The sequence below is a fragment of the Physeter macrocephalus genome, chromosome 4 (assembly GCF_002837175.3).
Source record: "Physeter macrocephalus isolate SW-GA chromosome 4, ASM283717v5, whole genome shotgun sequence".
NCBI lineage: Eukaryota > Metazoa > Chordata > Mammalia > Artiodactyla > Physeteridae > Physeter > Physeter macrocephalus.
In genome coordinates, this window is record NC_041217.1 from 34294821 (window position 1) to 34319717 (window position 24897).

Below are 24897 nucleotides of genomic sequence, written 5' to 3' on the forward strand. Positions count from 1 at the left end.
ATGGGAACGAGGAAGCTGGTTCACCTCCCTGCTGTCTCCCCCAGAACTAAGGTCTGCACTGCTGGGGTGTCTTTCGTTAGAGAGAATTAAGGAGACTGGGGCCAAGGACTCTGCCCCTGAATGTGCCAGTGAAGTGATACAGAGAAACTGAGCCTGGGGGTGGCCAGTCTGGGACTAGCTGGTGTTTATTGAAGGGCTATTGTGAGCAGGGCACTGCACAAGATGCTTTCCATATATATCTCCTTTAATCCTCACAGCAGCCCTACAAGGAAGGTATTATTAGCTCCAAATTATAGCTGGGCTCAGAGAACTTGGGACACAAAGCTAGGATCACACAGCAAACAAGTGCTCCGCCTAGATTTGAAACTAGAGAGAAGAAACTTTAAAGAGCCCCCCACTTCTCACCCGTGAGGCCCTCTGCCTCTATGCTGCACTCCCAGGAGGATCAGGATGGATCTGGGTAACTCCTCAGAGACACCAGGGAGCAAATGGCTACTGAGACTCCCAGAAATCAGAGGGTGAGCCCCGAGAGTTCCTCACAGCCCCGGCACACAGGACTCTACCTGCCCTCCTCATCAGGCTCGTGTGAGGGAGGAACCGTACTTGTTAATGAGACAGAGGATGTGAAAATGTTCTGTAAATTTCCAGGGGCAATGCAACTGCAAGTTGACTGCAACTTCTTTTCCCTCATGGGCATAATGACTCTACCACTGAATTAGGAGGCTGGATTTCTATGTTTAGTCCTTCTTTGGTGAAGTCACAAAACAGATTAGTCAATTCCCAGAATCATGGTCTTGTACAACTTGTTTTCACCCTTTGCATAACGGAGGCCAAATAGTTAGCAGTACATGTTCCCCAAGAGATGTTTCCCAACTTCAGATCCAAGAAGAGGCTTTTGTTCCTACGGATTGAACTGTTATGTGCATGTCCTTTTTTAGCCTGCTGAGAAAACAAAGAAAGGCAGGGAGTCTGAATTCAACCACCTTTTGAAGAAATGTGCAGGCTCAAAAAGAAGCTCCACAGTTTTCTCTGAGCTTCATGTATGTCAAGAAAATATGTGAACTTAATGGAAACGGAGAAGCTGCCAGATAGGAAATAAGTGGATAAGCTTCTCTTTTCCTTCAAGAGTCCTTTTTCTGTATTATACTCTGGTTTTTAAAAGGCAATGGGGGACTTCCCTGGTGGCACAGTGGTTAAGAATCCGCCTGCCAATGCAGGGGACACGGGTTCCAGCCCTGGTCCGGGAAGATCCCACATGCCGCGGAGCAACTAAGCCCGTACGCCACAACTACTGAGCCTGCGCTCTAGAGCCCGCGAGCCACAACTACTGAGCCCGTGTGCCACAACTACTGAAGCCTGCGCGCCTAGAGCCCGTGCTCCACAACAAGAGAAGCCACCGCGGTGAGAAGCCCGCACACCACAACGAAGAGTAGCCCCCGCTCGCCACAACTAGAGAAAGCCTGTACATAGCAACGAAGACCCAACAACAAAAAATAAATAAATTTATTAAAAAAAAAAAAAGGCTAACGAGACAGCAATTTGAACATTTTGGAAAGAATCCCAGCAGATGTACAATCATGGTCTTCACTCAGGCTAATAAGGTAATTCCACCTCAACCCATGTGTTTTCTTCCATGCTCTTTACCTTCCTGCTTCATCCCCAGGCCTGACCACCATGGTGGAGCCTACCGTCTCTCACAGGGTGGGAAGCTAGAAGCAAGTTTTGTCATCATTATTGTCTCATGGCTGGTTAAAGTCTGGGACACTGAGGTACCATAATTTGTAAGTACCCCCCCCACCCTCATCCCCCGCAATTACTGGACAGCTAGATTGCTTCTGGTATGGGTCAGTGCACGTTTCTAAATCTTAACTTTTTCAATTCTTGTCAGTTTCCTCTCCATGAAGTTTCCAGAGATTCTAGGCTTCTGGCAGCTCTAACAAGGCACTTGGCTTCCACCGAGAAATGAAAGGGGCCTCTTGGCCCAGTGAGGCACATGCTGGTGCTTTGACACTGGGTTGCAGCCAGCTTTGCTTCTCTTGGGGTTGCTTGGATGGCTCTGGTCTTTCTTCTTTCCTGATTGGTTGTTTAGCAGCAGGAGGTTAAAGTGCCTTTGGTTTATCTTCTGGGAAAAGAGCCAAGGGCACTGGTGAAGAAACCCTGAAGAGCCTGCTGCTGCCTTCTGGCAATTTCCAGCAGCCAGCACAGGGTCCAACACAGGACAGGTGCTCAGCCTCGGCTTGCAGTGATACCACATATCCTGACTCCTTCATCAGCTCCAGATTTCAGGTCCAATCCCCCACCCACCCTTCTGTCTCTGAAGATGGCTGAAATACCTCCTCTTCCAAGCAGCCTTCCAGGATTATGAGAAGAGTAAGTAACATGGAATTCCGCTCAACACACACACACACACACACACACACACACACACCCCACCTCCTTAGCCCCTCCAGATAAACACGCTTGTTACACACAAAAAATGAGATGTATTCGGTGGTCATAACTAGGCTTAGAAGATACGTGTCCAGGGGCTTCCGTCTGGTTTGTGGATGCAGCAGTGGGCAGGGCTGTGGTTTGGAAGAAAAGAGCATGGTTTTTCCTGGATTTGCTTTGATATTCACTTGCTGCGCTGTATGAGCCAGTTGCTTGCCCTTTCTGAACTCATTATCTCAGCAGGTGCAGGAGTAAAGGGCAGTCAAGCCCCCTGCTGCTCTGGGATTCTCAGTAGAGCAGCCCAGGGTCAAGAAAGAGGTGTGGATGGTATGGAGGAGTGGGAGGCGGGAAGCCAGGGGCTGCTCTGGGTGGGGCGTGCGTCTCTGGATCTCTGCATCCTGGTTCCCCTCCTGTGGCCGGGAGCCCCCGAGGACACAGACCACAGACAACCTGCCTTCTGCACCTCCCGCCTTGGCACCCAGCCCTGGGGCTGACACAACACGCGTGCTTAGTAATCCTTTGTTGGGGAAATGGATGAGGGCTGGGATGTGCAGGGAAGAGAGGATGTGGTGAAGGAAAAACCGAGCACTTGGAGTTCCTAGAGGGAATTCTAGCCACTTATGAGTCTATCAGAGGACATCCTGGGGGGAAGACTTCCAGAAAGAATTATTCTCAGCCCTTGGAGAGCAACAGCAAGGCATCCACTCTGAAGGGTGGGGAAGATTGCGTTAGATCAGCCGTACTCTTGTCCTGGGCATGTCTTCTCTATAAAGGGCCGCTGTGGGAGGAGACACATTACTGCTGTGGGAACCCCGGGGGGACAGGGGCACTCAGCACCTCAGGCCTCACGCTGGGCTCACCTCCCAGCATCACTGAATGTATGAGGCCAGAGAGAGGCAGCAGGCTGTGTGGAGGAGGGGTGTCCAGGACCGGGAGACAGGAGCCAACAGAGAGGGGGGACCTGGTGGTGGCTGGTGAGAGGGGCTGAGCAGAGTCAGTTGTCCAAAGGAAACTGACAGACTTTGCAGTGCAGGGCACAATGAAAACCCCTTTATTCATCTTGTCTATAGAGTCTTCAGTAAACACTGGTTTAGGGAATGCTTCTTCCTGGAGATGGAGGGAGGCACTGAGCCCTGTGTTAAAGCTCACACAGAGCAAGAATAGACTCTGCACGCTGGGGTGGCAGCCCCCGGGGTACTTGTCCCACCCCCATGCTCCGATGGCAGTGTCCCCCAGTGACCTGCGCCACCTCCCTGCTGCTAATGGTTCTTCCTGGATATCATTCTACTTGAAATCTTGGTAGTATTTCACATCACAGACCACACCTACTTTCCTGGCTTTTCCTCTCCGGCCATCCCAGAAGCAGAGCCTGAGATGAGGACTTGGGTGCAGATCCCAGGACTTGGGAGGTGATCTGGGAAACAGGAGTGAGGGCACAAGGAGAGTGAGATAGGAAGGAGGGAAAACCAGCCTAAGGGTGTGTTGTCAAGGCCACTGCTGAGGGCAACAGGGTAAGATCCCCCGGGAACCCCCTGGGAATTGGGATGGCATGCCTTCAAAAACCGTTCACCTGATGGGTGGGAGTCTGGAGCATTTATTTGCCAGCTCCCAGCCCCCACTGGTTGAAGCTGTCCCCAGTGATACTGCCTCACACTTGGGGACAAAACACTTGCAGGTGGGCCCAGCGTGCTTTCTGGGCCTCAGGGGATTGTGAGCCTGGGCTGGGACGTTGTCAATTAACGAAACCTCTGAGTTCAGATAGAACTGCCTGCCAGAGGTGCCCTCGATGCAGATGAGGACCACGGGGATGCGATGGGGATGGGGACAGCAGAGGCACCACCGCTGACCCCGACGTCCCTTCTTCAGTCTCTCTGGGGTCTTTCCCCTGACCTGCTGTCAGTAGGCATCTGCTAACTCTGCATGATCTGCACTTCCTTTTCTAAATGTTCACATACTGCCTGTTTAATCCAGTTTAGAATGTTGCCTGGGCCCCAGGATCATGTCTGGATACTAGGGAGACACATTACCGAACAATGCTTATTTAGCTTTTCTTTGTTCCTTTGTACGGACTTTGGCGGGAATGCAGCTGCAACAAGCACACGGTACGAGGTTCCCTCGCCCTTTCTCCGCCTGCTTCTCTGCTGGCCCTGTGGGTCAGTCCCAGGCTCTCTTCTGGCCCTGTGTGATCTGAGTTGCTCACCTGTGTCCAAGGTTGAACACCTACCTTGAGGCTGATGACCCCCAGATCTTTGTCTTTAGCCAAACCCATCCTCTGAGTGTGGGGCTGGTCACTGGGCCTGTCCTCCTGGGAGTCACAAAGACGTCTGCCCCTCCCCGTCCACACTGCCAAAGCCAAGCCCACCTTCCCCTCCAGCCTGCTCCTCCCCCCGGGTGTCGTGTCTCACCACCACCCAGTCAGAATTCCCAGACAATTCCACCCTCCCCCTCATTCTCCGTGCCCAGTCCAAGCATTCCCCCAGGAGCCAGGCAGTGTACTAACTACCAAGCTGCTACCATTGCCCTGGACTCACCAGCATTCTTCTTCGGAAACTGATTTCAGAATCTATTAAGATTCACGTGGGACATTCAGGTCCACGTGTGACAATTTGTTTCATCCGGCACATCGCACCTGCTCCTGCGTCTTTCACTAATACCACCTCTTTCTTTTCCCAGGCCCAGGGCATCCCCTCTGTGGCCCCATGTCAGTACCCACCCAGAGGGCCCACAGCAGCTTGTGTCACTTCAGGTTTTGTTCTTCTAATGTCGGGCCACATCACGGCCCCCTCTTCCCGTTGATTTGCCGGTACTTGGCCTCCTCCCAGAAGCATTTCCAGGTTGAGTGGAAGGGGTTCCCTTGATTTCCTACCCCCTGGACCTGGACTGGCATCCTACAACGTAGAGTGTCCAGGCTCCTGGACCACCCTCCCACAGCCCTCGCGTCACCCGCTTCTGCTGGCCTGTGCACACTCTCGCCCGTGGGTGACCTCAGACCCTCACAGCCCACTCCTGTCTGGTTTATGTCTGTGGACTGTGGGTCCTCGAGCTTGTGACAGCTCATCTCAGGCTCCTGCAGGCTCAGGAGGGCAGGGGCAGGACATCCGCCGAGCACAGACAGCAGGCTCAGGGTGCTCTGGCCTGGCCTTCTCTAAGTGCTCTGACATTTCACCCTTCACGGGGCTTGGGCTCCTAGCCCTTGCACAGTCCTTATTCTGCAGGGAGGCTAAGGCAACAGCGTGAAGCTTCACGGATTCTTATTACTTGCAGTTGTCATGTTCTGAATGTCGCTGCCAGAACTGAACCACTGCTCCTGGGGGAATTACACAGTTAGGTTCCAGGTTAGCCCCTGGTCAGGACATTTTTGTCAACCAGTAAATACGCAACCTTGTTTTATGTGTGTTTCTGTTCAAAGACACCTTATTCATATGTATTGTTGTTTCATTAACATTGAACTCACAGCCAACAGCAGTAAAACTCACACCTGAATGAAGTTCATCTAACCCACCCACATGTTTTCTCCATAAGGCACATCACAGCCTTCTTGTGCTTAGGAACAGTAGACAGAACTTCAGCACTGCACTTGGGGACCATTTTAGACAGTGAAATCACCAGCAAAAAGCACAAAATGGGAAAAGTGGGACACTAAATAGACCAGGAGAAGAGCATTTGTTTACAGTCTGAGAGTCGAAACAGGAAGGCAGAGGACTGCCTCGTTCCGCTTCGGCTGGGAATGTCGAATTTTTTAGCTTTGTACATATCCAGAATGACCGCAAAACTGCCATGAGCATTGATCTGGGGATTACAAATACATTTCAGTGAGTAGACAGCTTTGCAACTGTGAGTAATGAGGATTGATTGTATATACAGAGAGAAGAATGAAGCTTCAGAGAGTGGAGAGGAGGGAACAGCTGGGCAGACAAAGTTCACTAAGGTTTATCACTAGAGTAGATTTCGAGGGATAAGTAAGACCCATCCCCCCACCCCCCCCCACCCAGGTAGAGGGCATTTGGGGCAAAGCGTGCATCGTGCAAAAGGCATCAGACAAGACGGGGTGGAGTAATTATTTCCTTGGGATGAAGATAGAAAAACCAGAGGGGACATGTCCGGAAGACATGTCAGGACTCTGACGGACAGCTGGCCGGTTTTGCCCAGGCTCTCAGATCAGTGAAACCATAGGGCAGAACCTAAAAGAAGTCAGTGGTGAGTGAATTCTACAGAAATGGGGCATGAAGGTGCCGTCTAGCACAGAATAGATGGTCAATAAACACCTAGTGAATAAATGAATTATATATATATAACAGAATATATATGTGTATATATATATATATATAACAGAATATATATGTGTATATATATATATATATATATAACAGAATGAGGCTAAATGGAAGAGAGGGGAAAGGGAAAAGAAGGAGAGAGAGAAGGAACAGGGACTTAAGCAAGCCAGCTGGGAGACGGTGAAGTTCTCATTTTCCTGCAGTCAGCTGCAATGCTTCCTCTGGCTGGAGAAGGAAATGTGGCCACAGGAGTGGAAGGAGGCCTGCCCGGAGAGAAGAGCACGGGTAAATGCAAGTCTGGTCTGTACCTATGACTACTGTGTCAGTTTCATTCACTCTCAGTCAGGCTACACAAATCTTCTGCAGGGCTCTGAAAACCCAATACATGACCGAGTGCTTAGGAATGGTTTGGACTGGTTCCCACAGCCTGGAAGGAAGCCAAGGAGGAGGAAACAGGAAGAGTACCCGACAAGAGCAGCCTGACATCTGGGATCAGGGCTCTCCTCCAATTTCCTCACAGTTTTTAATCCAGCCCTGCACCCAATGGCTTAGTAGTTCCACATCTCCAGTTTATTCATCAAACGCCATCTGTGAGGCAATGTCACGGGCCCCACTGGTGTTTCTCCATTTGAATAGAATGCTTGCTGAATATTTACCTATGCTTTGACAACCTCCACTGATGCCAAATGAGAGAAAAAAGCTACAACCACCTTCTCTCCCGAGTACAAACTCACACTCAGCGTGGATAACCACAAAGCCTCCACAGGCGAACATGAAAAGAAATGAGCAGTCAACACAAACACTGAGCCCTCTTTGTGGTGTCAAGGCAGCAGGTGGGGGAGGGAGGAGGGAGGCGATGACCCCCCTCTCCTGGTTGAATGCTTCACTGAAAAGTACAGGGAAGGGGCCAGCTGTGTCCAGAGGGAGGATGCTAAGAACCTGGTCATTTACGTGCATGTTCCCCAGAGTCACAGGTCAGGAGTCCTTAGCACACTGCTGCGGAGGGATCTTCCTTTGATGGCTCAGAGCCGGCATGATCTCTTTTACATTAATTTGTGTGTGTGTGTGTGTGTGTGTGTGTGTGTGTGTGTGTGTGTGTTTGAGGGTGAGGGTGTTTTTTTTTAACATCTTTATTGGAGTATAATTGCTTTACAATGCTGTGTTAGTTTCTGCTTTATAACAAAGTGAATCGGCTATACGTATACATATATCCCCATATCTCCTCCCTCTTGCATCTCCCTCCCATCCGAGGGTGAGGTTTTGAGACTAATCCACGGGATGACTTTTTTCATTCAAATAGAATGGTCTGTGGTGGACCCAAGATTATACAGCAGGAAGATGAAGGCATTTAGCTCTGAACCCTAATACTGTCTCTGCTCCCCACTCTCCTGCAAGAATTCCACCTTCTACTCATCTGACCCAGCCTCACGGGGGCTTGGCTGGGAAGCGTGGAGCGAGGGGGAGGGGAACGGGGTCACGCACCCTCAGCCAGCAACCGGTATGCCTGCACACAACAGTGCTCTAGACATACGTGCTGCATGAACGAATTGGTGACTTAGTCACTGACCTCTTCTCGTCACTTTTTAGCAACTTTCCCCAAATCCTGCTCTTCCCTTCTCCCCAGCTCGGAAATGCCTTGGAATTTCTGCCCTTGCGTCAGGATGTCAGGATAGCGGGGAGACGCTCAGAGGTGGGGACTCCTGGCTACCTGCCCCAGGCTGCTCTGGCCTTAGCTGGTCCTGGGGTGGAGGCCACCAGGGAACTGTGAGTGCGAGGAGGTCAACTTCAGCTCCTCAAAACATGGGAGTCTCCCGTCCTCAAGAGACCTTCCCCGTCTTTGGGACGGCTGGGCTGTGAACTGGTCAAGAGAGGTATATGGCCCAGCTCCTGACTCAAGACCCCTGCTTGAGCGGCTGGATGAGGAGGGACGGCAGATAAGCCTAATGGAACCAGCCACAGAGGAAGCGCAAAAGTGGCGTTTCACCCAGGAACACAGTCAAAGCTGCAGGCAGGCAGGTGAGCAGCGTGAGGCAGCTCGTCAGGCGCGGTTTAATTTCTTCTTGGCGATGCCTTCTGCTTTGTTTTCAATACAGTCAGGACAAGGTGTATCCAGAAGTCACTCTACCACCTGGTACCTGGTACAGCATCACTTGCATCTATTGCCATGCAGCTTAGTTCCCACTCGAGCACCCCCGAGGCCCCCCACAGGGCAGCACGCGTTGGTTTCTGATGTCTGTTGGGGGCAGTCTGGCCCACGTGGGCCCGTAGCCAGAATAGCCTGCAGGTGAGAGTGTCCAGGGCACAGACAGGCAGGAGGCCCAGAGGTGAACGTGGGATTCGGGAGAACAGCAACAGGAGGGCTCCCGCCAGCCCCTCGTGTTAGCTCAGATCCCTCAAACTCAATAATCACAGTCCATCTTTCCTCCTCTCCCTGGATTATTTCCTCAGCCTCACCCCTCCTCCAGAACGTCAGAAGAACTTTCTGCACTTGAGCTTGACTTGAGGGAAGGAGAGAATTTCGATTAGCAAAGAGGAGGACAGGTGAGGATGCGGTGATTAAAGGTGAAGGCCCCTGCCCTCGGCTCCTGAATCACCTCTCTCCTGGTGGAGGGAGTGGGTGGAAAGAGTGGGTTCCGGCCAGGAACCATTCACCAAGTAGCTGGAAACATCTGCCCCGAGCAGGTCCACCTAGGGCTCTACAGAGGGTGCAGCGAGCGAGGTCTGGCTCCCCCAGTTTGTGCCACCCCAAGTGCCCGCTGGGGGAGGACGGGGTGGAGAATGCCATCTGGACACAGGCCCGCTCTCACCCCCTGGGTCTTCTCAGGTGACTGTCAGGTCGGAGAGGCTCCCTCTTCAGCTAATACAGCTCAGGTGAAAGAGGCTTAGGTGGGTCTCCATGGCAACCGCCAATCAGGACCTGGGCCGCCTCCAGGGTTCATCAGAGGAACTGTGTGGTTCCAGCCTCTGGGGACACACACACACACACACACACACACACACACACACACACACACACACACACACACACACACACGACACACCACAAACACCAGTCCAGGGTACATCCCTTCTCTGGCCAGTGTTTTTTTCTCTCAACACAACTTCTGAGAGATAGAAAGAGAGGAAAAAGCATGAGGCAGCAACCAGCAACACAAGAGAAAAAGGAAGGAGGCGTTTAGATTCAGTCTTCCCTCTACCCTGTCCTCCTGTGGCTGCCGAAATTTCTGCGTTTCCCTGAAGAGATCCAGACACTCTTTCCCCCCAGACCGGGAAGCAGAAAGCAGGACCCCCGCGGGACCTTTCACCTGCAAAGAGCCAGACCTCAGAAAACCAGGTAAGAGGGTCGCCTCCCCAGGGGACAGCGGCTACCCCACCGGCATCCCAAGAGCAGTCGCGCCTTTAGAGGTTAGAGCAGAGGCCGGGAGAGACTGCGCTGGGCCCGGCGGCCTTGGGGCTGGGGCAGATGGGGACGGCTCACTGAGCCGGCCAAGTACAGGGCCCAGATGGCCAGAGGGAGGTCCCACCTGTCCCCATTTGTCCCCCAAGAGGCGGCGGACTCTACAGCGTCCTCGGGGCCTTGGCCTGGTCCCTGCTTTATCAACTCAGGGGAAGCCACAGCTTCTGTCTGCTCTGGAGGCAGCAAGCCCGTCTGGGAGGACCCAGCCTGCGCCTTTTCCCTTCTGCTTTTACGGGGAGGACCCAAGCAGGGGAAAGCAAGGGCAAACACGCAAATCGGAGATTCTCTCATTGATCTGAGCACTGTGACTCGAGCACCACGAAGTGCGAGGCTCAGAGCAGGCTCGCGGGTCACAACAGTGACCAAGACACGCGGGTGATGCGTGGGCCTCAGTGCCTCTGGCCACAGAGCCGTCTGTGAGTCCCCATAACACGCCCGGGAAAGCAGGTCTAGATGGAGCGGGGAGGGGCTTCAGGGAGAGGATCAGGCTTGGGAAGGAGCGTCTGAGCGGCCACCGTGGGATCAGCCCCCTCCTACTGGTCAGCTGGAGGGGGATTTCTATCATCTGAAGGCCAGGGCTCTCCCCTCTGACAGAGTCCTGGGAGCCTCCCCTGGGACAGAGACAAGGGTGTCTCCTTTCAGACAAGGACCACTGTGACTTCTCTCAGAAGAAGACCAGGGTGTCTCCCTTCGGACAAGGACCAGGGCATCTCCCTTGAGACAGAGACCAGGGCATCTCCCCTCAGAAGGGGACCAGGGTGTCTCTCCTCAGACAGACACCAGGGCAGCTTCTGTCATATAAAGACCAGGGCAGCTTCTCTCAGACAGAGACCTGGGCACCTCTCCTCAGTGTCCAGGGTGTCTCTCCTGTGACGGTGACCAGGGCAACTCCTTGCAGAGTAAAGCAAAGGGCTTCTCTCCTAAGACAGGGACCAGGGCATCTCCCTTCAGTCAGGGGCCGGAGCGACTTCTCTAAGAAAATTACCAGCGTGTCTCCCCTCAGAAAGGGAGCAGGTGTCTCTCCTCAGACAGAGAAAATGGCATCTCCCCCTCAGCTAGAAACCAGGGCTCCTTCCTTCAGACGGAGACCAGGGCTCTCCCTTCAGATAAGGACCATGGTGTACCCTCTCAGACAGAGAGCAGGGCAATTTCTCTGAGAAAAAGACCAGGGCATCTCCCCTCAGACAGTGTCCAGGGTGTCTCCCCCTGTGACGGTGACCAGGGCGACTCCTTGCAGAGAAAGCAAAGGGCTTCTCTCCTAAGACAGGGACCAGGGCATCTCCCTTCTGTCAGGGGCCAGAGCAACTTCTCTAAGAAAATTACCAGCGTGTCTCCCCTCAGAAAGGAAGCAGGGCCATTTCTCTCAGAAACAGACCAGGGTGTTTCCCCTCAGACAAGTACCAACAAGTCAGTTGGACCTGAGCACTTGTCCCCCTGCTGGCTGCACTCCTGCCTCAGAATGAGGAGGATTGACTGCCTCATTCATTCATTCATTCATTCAGGAACCACTCAGCAGGTGTCTGCTGCATGCCAGCAGATTCAACCAATACAGCTCTTGTCCTCACAGAGCTCATAGCCGAGTCGGTGAAAGAGAAATATAACCCCAAACGGGAGAAACGTGTGTGTTAACAGATACTGTGATGAGAGCCGTTCTACCTCAGCGGGGCAGTGACGGGCAGGCTGCAGGGGGAGCTGACCCTTGAGGTGGGTCTTAAACGGTGAGCAGATGGGGCTTCCCTGGTGGCGCAGTGGTTGAGAGTCCGCCTGCCGAGTGCCCCGGTCCGGGAAGATCCCACATGCCGCGGAGCGGCTGGGCCCGTGAGCCATGGCCGCTGAGCCTGCGCGTCCGGAGCCTGTGCTCCGCAACCGGAGAGGCCACAGCAGTGAGAGGCCCGCGTACCGCAGAAAAAAAAAAAAAGATGAGCAGATGTTTTCAGGTGGGCGGAGGCCCACAGGTCAGGCTGAGTCCCGCCTGGCTTCGTGGATGACAGGTTATTTTTCTATGATGCCAAAGAGGAATAGGTCAGTTTGTAATCTGTAAAGTTGGTCTTGGCAAAAACAGGGCTAGGGGGTAGGGGGTAGGGGGTGGGGGGTGGGGTGGGGGGTTGTGGGGGGTGGGGTGGGGAGCACCGACTCTCCGTACCTGCTTCGAGGCCTCTGCCCCGCCCCCGCACCCCCCACCCCAGGGCCCGGCTTCTGCAGAGCCACCCTGCCTGCACTCTGGGACGGCCCCATGGAGGTGCTTCTCTGGGCTCCTGGGTTCTGGTGGGCACACAGGGCAGCCCCTGCCCTGGCCTGCAGACGCCCAGCTCAGCTGTTAGGGCCCAGCTTCAGAGGTGGATCCTGGGTGGGGCTGCTTTGTACAGAGAAAACAGCCTCCTTGCAGGGACTGCACCGTCCTTCCCTCGATGGCGGGAGACTGGTGGCCTTGGCACCCACCAGAGGCAGATGAACCTCTCATGCCTCCGGCGGGGGCCAGAGCCTTGCTACCTACTCCGCAGGCACCCCCCCACACACACTGTTCTCACTGCTGAGATGCCCCTGGTCCCCTCCAGTGCTAACTGCCTGAACCAGACTCCTCCTGCCCTTGAGGGATGGGGCTGGTATCTCTTTAGCACATCTAACGAGCCACAGCTGGTGACAGTGTCGCCCAGGGAGCCAGGAAAAGACATCATCCTCAGAGATGTTCAAAAATAGGCTGCAGGGAAGGCTCAGAGCATGTGCGGGTGGGAGGGTAATGAAGGGGAAAGGAAGGAGAAAGAAAAGCAAAGAATGGAGGAGAAAGGACTTGATGAGTGCCTCCACAGGGCAGCAATAGAACATGTGAGGGCTTTCCTAAGGTCACTGGGACCCGAGGCTCCCCGCCTGAGTTTTCCCTTCACCAGCTCTCCCAACAGCAGGGCCCAGCAAGGCCAGGAGCAGGGCTGGGGTCAAGCTTACACCAAGCCAAGGGATCCTTGACCCTTTAGAATTATGTAAGGCCTGTGGACACATTCTTGGCAAAATGTTTCTAAATGCATACAATTAAGTTCATGTGATTACAGAAGAAATCACTATATTGAAATGCAGCTATCAATTTGTTTTTTCTGAAACCAGACCCCTATCAAAATATTTTTTAAAAACAATTTCAGATATAGTAATAGTAATAGTGCCTCTGTATTCACATGTAAAATAATAAAATCTGTGGCAGGGCTAATAAGTACTATGATTTCGTAGTAGTGACAAGCACAAACGATATTTCAAGAATAACAACTTCAGAGTGTTATGAAAAGATCCGTGACCTCTGTGGGAGATAAAGCCACAGGTGCACTGATACTGCTGTGGCCGGGGGCCTGCATTCATAACTGACAGAAATACTGCATTTCAGTTAAAGGTAGCTGAAATAAAGTTCTTTTTTTCCTATCCGAGTTTATAAACCTCTGAATTCTCCCTATGGGTCCCAGGGTACAAATCCGTGCCCCAAGGGACAGTCACAGACCTAGATGAACCCACTTCTTGTTAGTTTATAAAGCACGTACAGGGACGTTACCTTATTTAATCTTCATGGTAACTTGAAGTAGGTACATTATTACCCCATCTTACAGACAGAGAAACTGAGGCTTGGAGTAATGAAGGTGACTTGGACAGGCAGCATTGGGCAGGAAGGGAAGGGCATAGGAGCTGAACTTAGGTTTTCTCTGCTAAAACCTTGGCTCTCCACTGCCCCTCACAGAACCGATACGGGCCTTCCTCCTCTGAACTGACAGAGAGCAGTGGCCTGCTGTTTGCTGTACTGGGTGTCAGCACCCTTCCAGACAGTGGAACGGCACCACTGCAGCCCTGAGATCGCTTGTCTCATTGTGTCCATCTCTGTCTTGAGTGCATGCTCCTAGAGGGAGCCCCAGACCTGCAGAGTGACAGGGACACTGCACACACTCCCCACTGTGTTTGCCGAGTCGTGAATGGGTCAGAACTCAGGCCTGGGCTTCAGCCTCCCCACCCCAGACCCACGCAGCACGCGCCACTGTTTGCTACCTCAACACCAAACCCACCTGTGGAGAAATGCCACAGCACTACCCACGAGTACAATATAAACCATGCGCAGAGGTGCTGAGGGGCAAGTCAAACCTACCAGATAGAATGAATCGCGAAGGCTTCCTGCAGAAAATGAGTTCTGAGCTAGCTTTTTTCCAACTTTTAAATTACGAATTGCTCAAACATGCAATAAAGTTGGAAGAATAGTGCAATAAACAGCCATAGATATCCCCGGACAAAAATGATTGTTAATATATTGCCATTTTGGCCCCATCTAGATGCGTGTGTATGCATATACACGCAACATTTTCTGAATGATTCAGATGTAAGACTTTGAAGACATCGTGACACTTTAGCCAGGAAGACATCAGCATCGCCTCCCAAGATCGGGCTATTTGTCAAGATTCCCCTATCACCATAATACCATTTTTATACCCAAGAAAATCAACACTCATTCCCTAACATACAGCTCATATTCATATTTCCCCAAATGTCCTAATATTTTAAAAATAAGGATTCAATCAATGTTCATATATTGGAGGCAGATTGTAGGTGTGTTGCCTGAATGGGAAGGTGCTGGAGTCACCATGGCCAGGAGGTAAGCAGGAGTGAGGGGCCTTAGCTAAACTGAGTGTGGCTCTGCCACAAGGTTTAATCCAACGCAAGGGAAAGGCAGAATCCGACTGTGCAAAGCACCCAGAGGAGACCACCCAACAGCAGTTTTGATGAACCTTCTGGGTATCTTGAGTCTTAATCAGACCACACACCCCCATCAGGTGCTTCCCAACACAGACTCACATGGCCTCACTTAGGTCCTGAGGAGGCCCTGGGATAAGCCAACCACCTCTGGCATCATCTGGCCCACCTGCCTCTCTGTCCCTGTGTCCCTCCCTCCTTCTCTCCCTCCCTCCATCTCTCCCCCCCTTCATCTCCCCCTCCCTCCTTGGCCCTTAAGAACTTAATCAGACCTGCTGAAGAGCCTCCGTGAGAACAGCTGGCACCAGAGACAGAAATAGCTCGGGCAGAAACCTCGTCTCTGTCAAAGCCTCCAGCCAGGGCTGGGAGGCAGGGATTGGGGGGAGGAGACATCTCAAACACCACACCCCCGTCCGGCCCCTGTGAGAGCCCACCTCCCCGGGCCAGAGAAGCTCAGAGCCTACAGAGCCCAGGATTCAGGTGGGATCACCGCGCCAGGCTCTGCCATCTGTCGTGGGCTGGGCACCCATCTCAGAGGCCGGCTCAGGTGAAGATCACAGCCTTCCACCCGGGAAGAGGCCGCCTCCCACCTCCGGCTGAGCTCTGGCTTCCCCCACCTGCAGGGAGGAGGAGTCTGGGGTATTACAGAGATGTGCCCACCCTGAGGTCACTTGCCCTCCAGGTCAGGTCTTAGGTGCTGAGATCCAGAACTCCTTGCCCAGACAGTCGCCCGCCCACTTCTAGAGTCAGAGCAGGCCACCTCCCTGGGCCCAGTCTCCTGAGGGTGGATGACATCACCGTGGGAGCAACGCTAGGGCTGAGGGGGCCAAAGAGACACCGTTGGTAGGGGTATGGGTGGGTCCTGGACGTGAAGCTGGTGCACCCTCTGCATATTTGCAAGGCCCCTCATGGTGTGACTAGAGAGAGGGGACAGGCTAAGGACCAGCAGCTGACTCAACACACACCTCCACGTACCAGTGAAGAACCCTTTGGCGTCCAAGAATTCTCAGCTTGAATCAGACCCTCCCAGTTGTTACAAAGGTGTATTTAACAAGGAAGGAAGAAGAAGGTATTTTATTGAATAGTTTGTTAGCTTAATTTGTAACTTTTGAATATTTAAATATATGGTATGTGAGCCTCCATCTACAGCACTGCTCCAGGTCTCTTGCACGTGTGAGCCGTGGGCCTGCTGCTCAAGCCCAGTGCCCCCCGCCAGGCCTGGAGTGGATATTAGGACGCCAGATTTCCTAGAGACAAGAGTTGTCTTCGGGCCTCCCACTGCCTCTTCTATATTTCTCCCAGCTGCAGGAAGACCCTCCAACACCAAAACATTCTCTTGCTGCCTCCTTTCAGCTTAAATGCAATTCCAGACTAAGAAGAAATAAAGGTCCTTAAGGAGGGCAGCACTTGACCCAAGGATGAATCCCTCAAAATGGGCTTAGAAAGGGTGAGAAATTTTGGAATGGGAAGGGATTGCCTAGGTAGATTTCTGGCCCAGCTGCACACACACACACACACACACACACACACACACACACACACACACACACCCCACCCCCACACAGAGCAAGGACTAAAGCACCACATGGCAACATTATCCATCACTCTGGTATTTATCCAAACAAGTTAGAAAATAAGTATCACTCCGTTTATTTATGGATGTCCATTGAGCACTTGCTATAGGCCAGACCCTGTGCCTGGTGCTGGGGCCTGGGTAGGACGCTGCTCAAGACCTGGTTCCTTGCTCCGGCTGGAGAGGGAGATGATCACACAGGCAATCATGGTTCACTGTGACTGTGCCATGACGAGGTGAGCACAGAGCAACCTGGGAGCCTGGTCAGGGAGGATTGGGAAGTCTCCTAAAGGAAGCAGAGTAGGAGCTAAGAGCTGAGCTAGGATTTATTCAGTAATTGAGGAGACCGAAAGTGTTCTAGGGATGTGCAAAGGCCTGAAAAGCAAGAGAGAGCCGGGGGCATTAGGGGAATGGAGAGTGGGGTGCGAGAGTGTGTTGGGGGAGGACTGGGGGAGGGGAAGTTTGCTGAGAGGTGAAGCTGAAGACATAAACAGGAGCCACATGATAAAGGGCCTTGAAGCCACTTCAGGGGTCTGAATCTAATCTTGAAGATAATCGGGAATCATTGAAAGCCTTTAAGCATCCCAGGGCTTAAATATCGGATGATGTGAAGATGTTCACCGGCCCTAGATGCCTTTACTATTGAAGGCCTTGCTCCACATCACATCAAACATTATCAAATGAACGCACATTACAGTTTTTTTTTTTTTTTTTTTTTTTTTTTTGGTGCGTTGGGTTTTCATTGCTGCTCACAGGCTTTCTCTAGTTGTGGCAAGCAGGTGCTACTCTTCATTGCGGTGCGCGGGCTTCTCAATGCGGTGGCTTCTCGTTGCGGGGCACGGGCTCTGGGTGCGCGGGCTTCAGTAGTTGTGGCACGCGGGCTCAGTAGTTGCGGCTTGCGGGCTCTAGAGCACAGGCTCAGTAGTTGTGGTGCAGGGGCTTAGTTGCTCCGCGGCATGTGGGATCTTCCCAGACCAGGGCTCAAACCCACATCCCCTGCATTGTCAGGCGTATTCTTAACCACTGCGCCACCAGGGAAGCCCTACAGTTATTTTTTAATAAAAAAGTTGAAAGGAGTTTTATACCTCGGATTTGGAATTACTATTAATTTATTAATTTCAAGTCTGTAGATTTCTATTTTTAAGCCAATGACACTTTTGGGGGGTAGGAGGCAGCTGTATAGGGGGCCCTTATACAGCTCACAGATCCCATGCACTGTGTTACGGTATCAAATGAAAACAAAATAGTGACATGATCAGTTTCATGATTTAGAAAGATCACACTGCAGAAAATAGAGTGGAAATTGCTGTTTAATGGGTATAGGATTTCAGTTTTGCAAGGTGACAAAGTTCCAGAGTAATACTGCACAACAACAAACACATTAACACTACTGTACTGCACACTTAAAAATGCTTCTGATGGTAAATTTTAATGGTGTTTATTTTTTTCACCATAGTGAAAAGAAAATAGAGTGGAGATTGGATTGGGAGGATTAGCCCTGGGTTTCCAGTTAGGAGGCAGCTGTAATATATCTGGCAGATGGTCAAGGCTTGAAATAATGAAGGGAGAAAGAGTGAACAGATTTGGGAGAATCAATAGGAATTGGATAGAGGATTTGACAGATGAGGCAAAGGGACATGACAGGGATGGTGCATCAGTTTGGGCAACTAAGCTATGCCCCCCACCAAGCTGGCAACCTGGGAGAAGCAGCAGCCAATGGGGAGGGAGATGGGGAGCTTGAGTTGAAAAGCAAGTGGAACCTACAAGGGGAGGTGTCCAGGAGGCCTGTGGAGACCCTGACCTGGAGCTTGGAGGACAACTGGGTTATGGATTTTGATTTGGGAACTCTCAACATTCAGGTAGTAATCGGAAACATGTGAAAGGATGAGGGTCATTAAAATGAGGACACCACCTCTGACAGAGCCCCAGTGAACAGCCACAACTCAAGGAAGGCCGGGGTAGGGCACCCACACGAGTTCTGAGACGGTGGCTCCAGGAAGTGAATCAAGGTGGCCAGTAGACCAAGGAGTGTGACCCCATGGCTAAGTCACAGGGCTGCCCAAGGCCCCCATCAGGTATTCACAAGATCTTGGTGGAATCTCCAGGTGTCGGGGAGAATGTGGAGCCATGAGGGCCAGAGGAGAGATTGTCTTTCCCTTGACCCCTGACAAATGCTCTCTTATTTGGGGTAGGTCAGAGCCATGGGGCTTGCTCTTTGATCATGCATTCATTCACTCATTCATTTGGCATTTATTAAGAACCTACTGCCCTATGTACCCAGCACCAGGGATGGAAGGGTGAATGAAGCACAGTCCCTGCCTACATAGGACACACAGTGTCAGGGGAGGTAGATAGTCACACTCCATAAAGTATTCCTGGTGCTATGAAAAACGCCTGTGCCGAGCTCAGTCAGGGTGCAAGGTAGAGAGTGGTCACATCTACCTGTGAGGTGGGAGTATCAGAAAAGTCTTCAGAGGGGAGTTGACCCTAAAACCAAATGTCTAGGTTAAGGAGGGGCACTGACAAAGGCATGGAGCTATGAAATGGCCCAGCATGGTCAGGAGCCCCTGCTGAGACCATGAGCCATATTTTGAGATGCCGTCAGTGGAGCTGAATGAACACCTGAAATGACACCATTCACTCTTTTGGTGTCAAGCATCCACCTGACCTGTGTTCTTTTAAAAACACAAACGGTCCGGGAAAAACAACATATTCAGTTACAACGTCTCTCTGCCTGATTGATCGGATCCCTTGGCCTTAGGCAGAGGTTCCTGGGGCTCAGGGCTCTCAGGACGAGACACAGCCCACCTCCATCTCCCAACCCCTTCTCCACACTATTGCCCAAATACATTATTCTGGACACACGAAGCAGTGAAGGCTGAGAAGAAAAGGTCCTAATTGCCCCTGACCCCAATAGCAGGGTCTGATGGTCTTTCCTTCTCTCCCAACCTCGCAGAAAGGAGTCGGGGTATCATCTGAGGCCTCCATTGGTGATATGCTCAGACTAAGTGGAGGATGAACCTTATTAGATTTTCTAAGTACCATGGTTGCTAAGGAAACCGGTTGTTTTCAAGTCTCCATGTGTAAGTCGGAAGCTTGATTTGTGCCACTCCAGAAGGCTACTGCTACCTCATAATAATTTTCCCATTTGTGTCTGATTCTCCAGCATTAACAATTCATTTCTCTGGGCTAAGCATCATGGGTGCAGGGTGGTGGGAGAGCTGCCTGAAAATACATATGTCCTCAGGAGGTGACACATGCCTCGTGACCATGTTGTTGAGACTGAGTTCATTGAATCTCTGTTCTCTGCAACTGGAGGGTCTAGGCAGGAAGGGGACCACTGGCTCATGGAAGGGGGAGCTGCTTGAAGCGGGGAAGGGTATAGGAGGGGGAGGTGGACCACCGCAAAGACCCACTTCAGGTTTTAGCCCAGGAATGGAGCTTGCCTTCACTGTTGTCAGAGGCACAAACCCACTTCCGGCAGGCAGCAGGGCATGCCTGAGATGGCAGTCCATTCACTCGCTCACCTGTTCATCCATCCATCCATCCATTCATTCACTCATTCATTCATTCATCTAGTCAATCAGTCATTCACCAAACCTGTACTGAGCAAGACCCTGTGGGAATACTATGATGAGTTAGGACCCCTGCAGTCACACCCGATGCTTCTTGCACACGTCTCACCTTGTACCATGGCTGGATCCTCCACCTGGGACATCTCCATCAGTGCGTGTGTCTGAGGCCTGCACTTACCCATCAGCCTTCTCTCATCCACAAAGCCTTCTAGGACCCCTTTCATCATCCAGAGTCACTCCTTCCCCTCCCCCACCCCAGCAATACTGGCTCTATGCTTCGCCAGTCACATTTCTTTCTTTCCACTGAGGTTATGGTTTCTACACATCAAGTCTTGTGTCTGCTGCAGAGCAGGGTCCAGACATGATTTCATGTTTGTGTTCCTCCACAGATACAGACACTGTGCTTAATTCATGCTTCTGATTGATGTATGATGAATAAATGAATGAATGAATGGTGGCTAAGTTGTATCATTTACAGGATAATATCCTAAGCTTCCTTCAGCAACAGGTTGGGGACATTTAGAAACTTAGGGTGTTTTCCTGTCACGTTGATACAGGATGTAGGCATATGTTCTGAGTGTGTGTGTGTGTGTGTGTGTGTGTGTGTGTGTGAGTGTATGTATTTCCCCTTAAATCATAGAGATAAGATTATGCTCAGCCATACACTATTGTTAAAAGGTAAACTGAGGCATATTAAAATTTTTTAAGAGTTTATTTGAGCAAAAAATCTATTTGAATTGGGCAGCATCCAATCTAGCATATATCAAGGAGCTCTGAGGAGCTGTACAAAATGAGAAAGTTTTATAGGCAGAAGGGAGTGAGAACAAGGACATTATACTAGGCAAAAAAAAGCAGGTTGGTTGTCGCTTTCCTTTAGGGGATGGCAGCGGTCTATCAGGCAGATTACTTACCTAGTGCTGATCAGGTGATTCCTGATTGACTGGTTTAAGATTCCTTTTCTGGAAGAGCCGCAACTGTAATTAAGTCTTGGTTTAGTGATGTGGGGCTTAGCATAAGTGACTCCATTTTGGGCCTGTTGTCTTGTTTTTAACAGTTTGTTTCCGTCTTTGTTTGGAGTTAGCAAGGATTCAGGAGTCTCAATCATCTGGATGCTTTATGGATTTTTATAACCATGAAATTATCTTACTTTTATGTGGTGCTTGGAACTTCCCAAGTTTATTCACAACTGCTTCTCACAGCAAGATTACCTTGTCTTACAGAATTAGAAATGACTGCTCAGAGAGGTTAAATGACTTACTTGAGGCCACCCAGCTGTGAGGGGGGAGCGGTCTTCTCACTCGGGTCTCAGCTCTCCTCCCTCCCCCTTGTTCTCCCCACACTAAGTGACAGAGGGGCCCAAGGAAGACACACTCCTGCCCTGTCTCGGCAGGGCCTGGGGGGGCCATGTCCCTCATCCCATGGCTCCGGTGGAACGAGGCTCCGCCACGGCTGTCTTCCCGGAGTCCGGCTGAGATGGTGCCGGAGACGCTCATGGTGGAGCTGGAGGGGCAGATGCGAGAGGCTGAGAGGCAACAGTGGGGGCGCAGCAACGCCGTCAGGAAGATCCGCACCGGAGTGGACTACAGCTGGCTGGCCAGCGCGCCCCGGCCCACCTACGACCTCAGCCCCGGGGAGAGGCTGCAACTAGAGGGCGTCTGCGCCAAGATCCACCCATCCTACTGTGGGCCCGCCATCCTCAGGTAACTCCTGGCACTGGGGACAGGGACCAGCGGTTGGGCTGCAGGCTCCAGGGAGGGTGGCAGCAGTGACAGGGGCCTGAGGCTACCAGGACTGAAGCCTGGGGCCTGGATGGGCCAGGTATCTGTTAAAAGGAGCAAGGCACGGGGAAGAATCTGAAAGAGGCCATGGAAGGCCAGGCCAGGGCTCAGGGCTCAGAGCTCAGAGGGAGGTGGGAGGCAGCTCCCGGAGGCACGTGAGGTTTTTTTGTTTTTGTTTTTGTTTGCAGAAAAGAACTCAGGTTTATTTGCAGTAGAAACCGTGGTCTAAAAAACAAACCTACTCGTAAATGTACAGTCTGTGTTCTGTTTGGGGTCACCACTAGCTGCAGAACCCCCAGATCCCTCACCTGCATGCGTCGGGCCCCTAAGTGTTCACAGCTAATCTCAGGCCCCAGGTCTGAAGCCCGGCCAGAGGGCGTCCCATCTCCTGCCAAAACACCCACATCCCAGCCTGCACCCAGCCCGCCTCCCCTCCTGCTTCCAGCAGTGCAAAAAATAACCAAACCAATATAAGTTTCCCAAACAAAAACAACATGTGAGTTTTGATAGGAGAGAACCCCAGGCCTTCTAGCTTTCTGTTCTCTCTCCCTGGACTGTTACCATCCTGGTTGTAATGTGGCTGGCTCCCTCTCTTTCACCAGTTCATCTTCCATATTACCTTCTGAGAGAGGTTTCCCCATATAAGCTCTCCAAAATTGGTTTCTCAATTATCCTATTTCACACTAGCTTGTCTAAGGGATATGTGTGTGTGTGCGTGTGTGTGCGTGTGCTTGCGAGCGAAGGTTTCAGAGCCCTAGGGCACTGGACATTTAGAGCTTGAGTACAATCATGTTCCTGCACATCAGTGTAACCTTAGTAAAGCTGTGACCTACACGGTCCAGTCTCAGTTGGATGCGTGTTGAAATCAAGGAAGCAGAGTCCAAGAGCCAAAAGTAATTTCAAAACTAAAGTTCTTTACCTGCATTTCTCGAACACTAGTAAAGGAATACAGATCCACAGTAAAACATCTTAAAGTCCCCCTTAGCATCCCCAAATCTTCCCTCACCCATCTCTTTAACCGACAGACGCATCTATTGCACACCTTCTTCTTCAAAATTCCCCTTAAAAACTCCTCCTTCTTCAGTCCTATTCATACTCCTTTGGGTTTTGTAGTCTTATACCACCCCCCTGCTTCTTCCTCCAGGCTGGGAATCTTACCCTCCCCCATTTTTCTTATTCTGCACCATGGAAGCCCCCAAATGTATCTAGTTCCAGAAGCACCCTGTGGACAGGGGTGGGGATAGTCATGGGAGTGGTGCTGAGAGAATCTAGGCTGGCAAAGCAACCAAGCCTCATACATGAGGGGGAGGCTGGGGATGCTCGTATGATTGTCGCATCACATTTCCTGTCTCACTGCTGAAAGGTCTGAGAAGTCCTGACTCTTAATATGGTGGAGGAAATTAGGTATCACACGGACTTGCTAGCTATCCTTCATTCTGGAGCTCCAAGCCAGAAACATTTTTGGCAAAGGAAACAGCTTGGCATCCAGGAGAACCTGGGGCCACACTCCTGGCTGCAACACAGACAAGGGAAGTAGCAGGGAGCCCGGTGTGCATGGCCAAACAGCTCACCCTCACCCAGGAGGTGGCGGGAAGCTATAGAAGGAATATCACAGGGCAGTGACATAATCGGACATGCATTTCAGAGAGATCATGCTGGCCGGTGAGGGCAGAACGGTGAGAGAGTGTTAGCCAGAAAAGTCCCAGAGAGCAGTGGGCGTCCGTCGCTACTACTGCATCGATAACCCGAGGTGAGTGCCAGGATCTTTACAGATGTTAGCGCCTTAAACCTCACAAAAAGGGAGCCATGATGACCCCAGTTTACAGACGAGGAAGCTGAGTCTCAAGGAGTCTCATGGAGGCCAGAAGTGGAAGAGCTGGAACTCCGGATGGGCTGGAGCACGAGGGAGGTCGGGTGGGTTCTGATCCACTTCACAGGAAGTGGGGAAGTGGAGGGAACAGGAATTGTCCACGGGGGTGTCCAGGGACGCCCGTGGGATGAGACACCGGCCACGTGCCACGCCCCCTCTTCTTCTCCCCGCCTCCGCACCCAGGTTCCGGCAGCTGATGGCAGAGCAGGAGCCCGAGGTGCAGGAGGTGTCCCGGCTCTTCCGCTCGGTGCTGCAGGAAGTCCTGGAGAGGATGAAGCAGGAGGAGGCGGCGCACAAGCTGACCCGGCAGTGGAGCCTGCGGCCCCGCGGCAGCCTGGCCACCTTCAGGAGCCGCGCGCGCATCACCCCCTTCGCCAGCGACATCCGCACCATCTCCCAGGACGTGGAGCGGGACGCGCCGCCGCCGCCCCGGACCTGGAGCATGCCCGAGTTCCGGGCACAAAAAGAGGACTAACCCCGCCTCTCCTGCCCGGGAGCAGAGCCACCTCTGGGGCTGGTGGTGGTGGTGCGGGGCATGATAAGCCGGGGTCATCCCGGGTCCTGCAACCTCCCCATCGCCCTGCCCCTGACGCGGGGCCAGAGCCCGCCCCGGCCCGGGACACTCCCTCAAGATGGAGCAACCCCTCCCCGCCCGCCCTCTCCCACGGACCACGAGGCCTAGAGTCAGGGCTTAGAGCTGCAGCAACAATCTCCTGCTCCCCTGCACCAGTCGGCTGGAGCGGACCCTTCCCCGCCCCGCAGAGATTCAGGGTCTGGGCATACAGACCACCACCCGCTCCCCATCTTCGGCTTCTGTCTGGAATGGGAAGAGTTGTCCTGCCTTTTGCCAAGTCATAAGTTCTTACCCCAACTTAGGGATGTCCCATTCACCCCCTCTCCCTGGGTAATGATGAGGGACCTGTTGGCTGGTGTCCATTCTCTGCTGGTGACTGGTCTGTCTCAGCGCCGCAGGTGGGTCACAGCCTGGTGGTTGGGCAGAGCTGAAAGGGATCACAGGTCCACTCTCCTCAACTAGTGAATGAGGAAACTGAGGCTCAGAGAGGGTCAGGCTTCTGCCACCATTGACTGCAGCCAGATCCCCATGGGCGGTGAGACTGCTCCCATACATGTAAGTCTCCGCTCCTGAGCCCTTGAGTCCTGGGCTCTGATGGGACAGGTCCAGTGGCTAATCTCCACCTGCCTGTGGTCTGACCCGTCTCTCTCCCTGGC

At 52.3% G+C, this 24897-nt stretch overlaps 1 protein-coding gene across 1 annotated transcript; it reads left to right on the plus strand.

Moving 5' to 3' along the window:
- Positions 1 to 2196: 2196 nt before the first annotated feature.
- Positions 2197 to 24142, plus strand: RD3 (RD3 regulator of GUCY2D). The gene is made up of 3 exons (XM_007115706.3): positions 2197 to 2370; positions 21410 to 21719; positions 23851 to 24142. The coding sequence occupies exons 2-3, from the start codon at positions 21424 to 21426 to the stop codon at positions 24140 to 24142; spliced, it is 588 nt and encodes a 195-aa protein (XP_007115768.2). The 5' UTR covers positions 2197 to 2370; positions 21410 to 21423.
- The last annotated feature ends 755 nt before the right edge of the window (positions 24143 to 24897 follow it).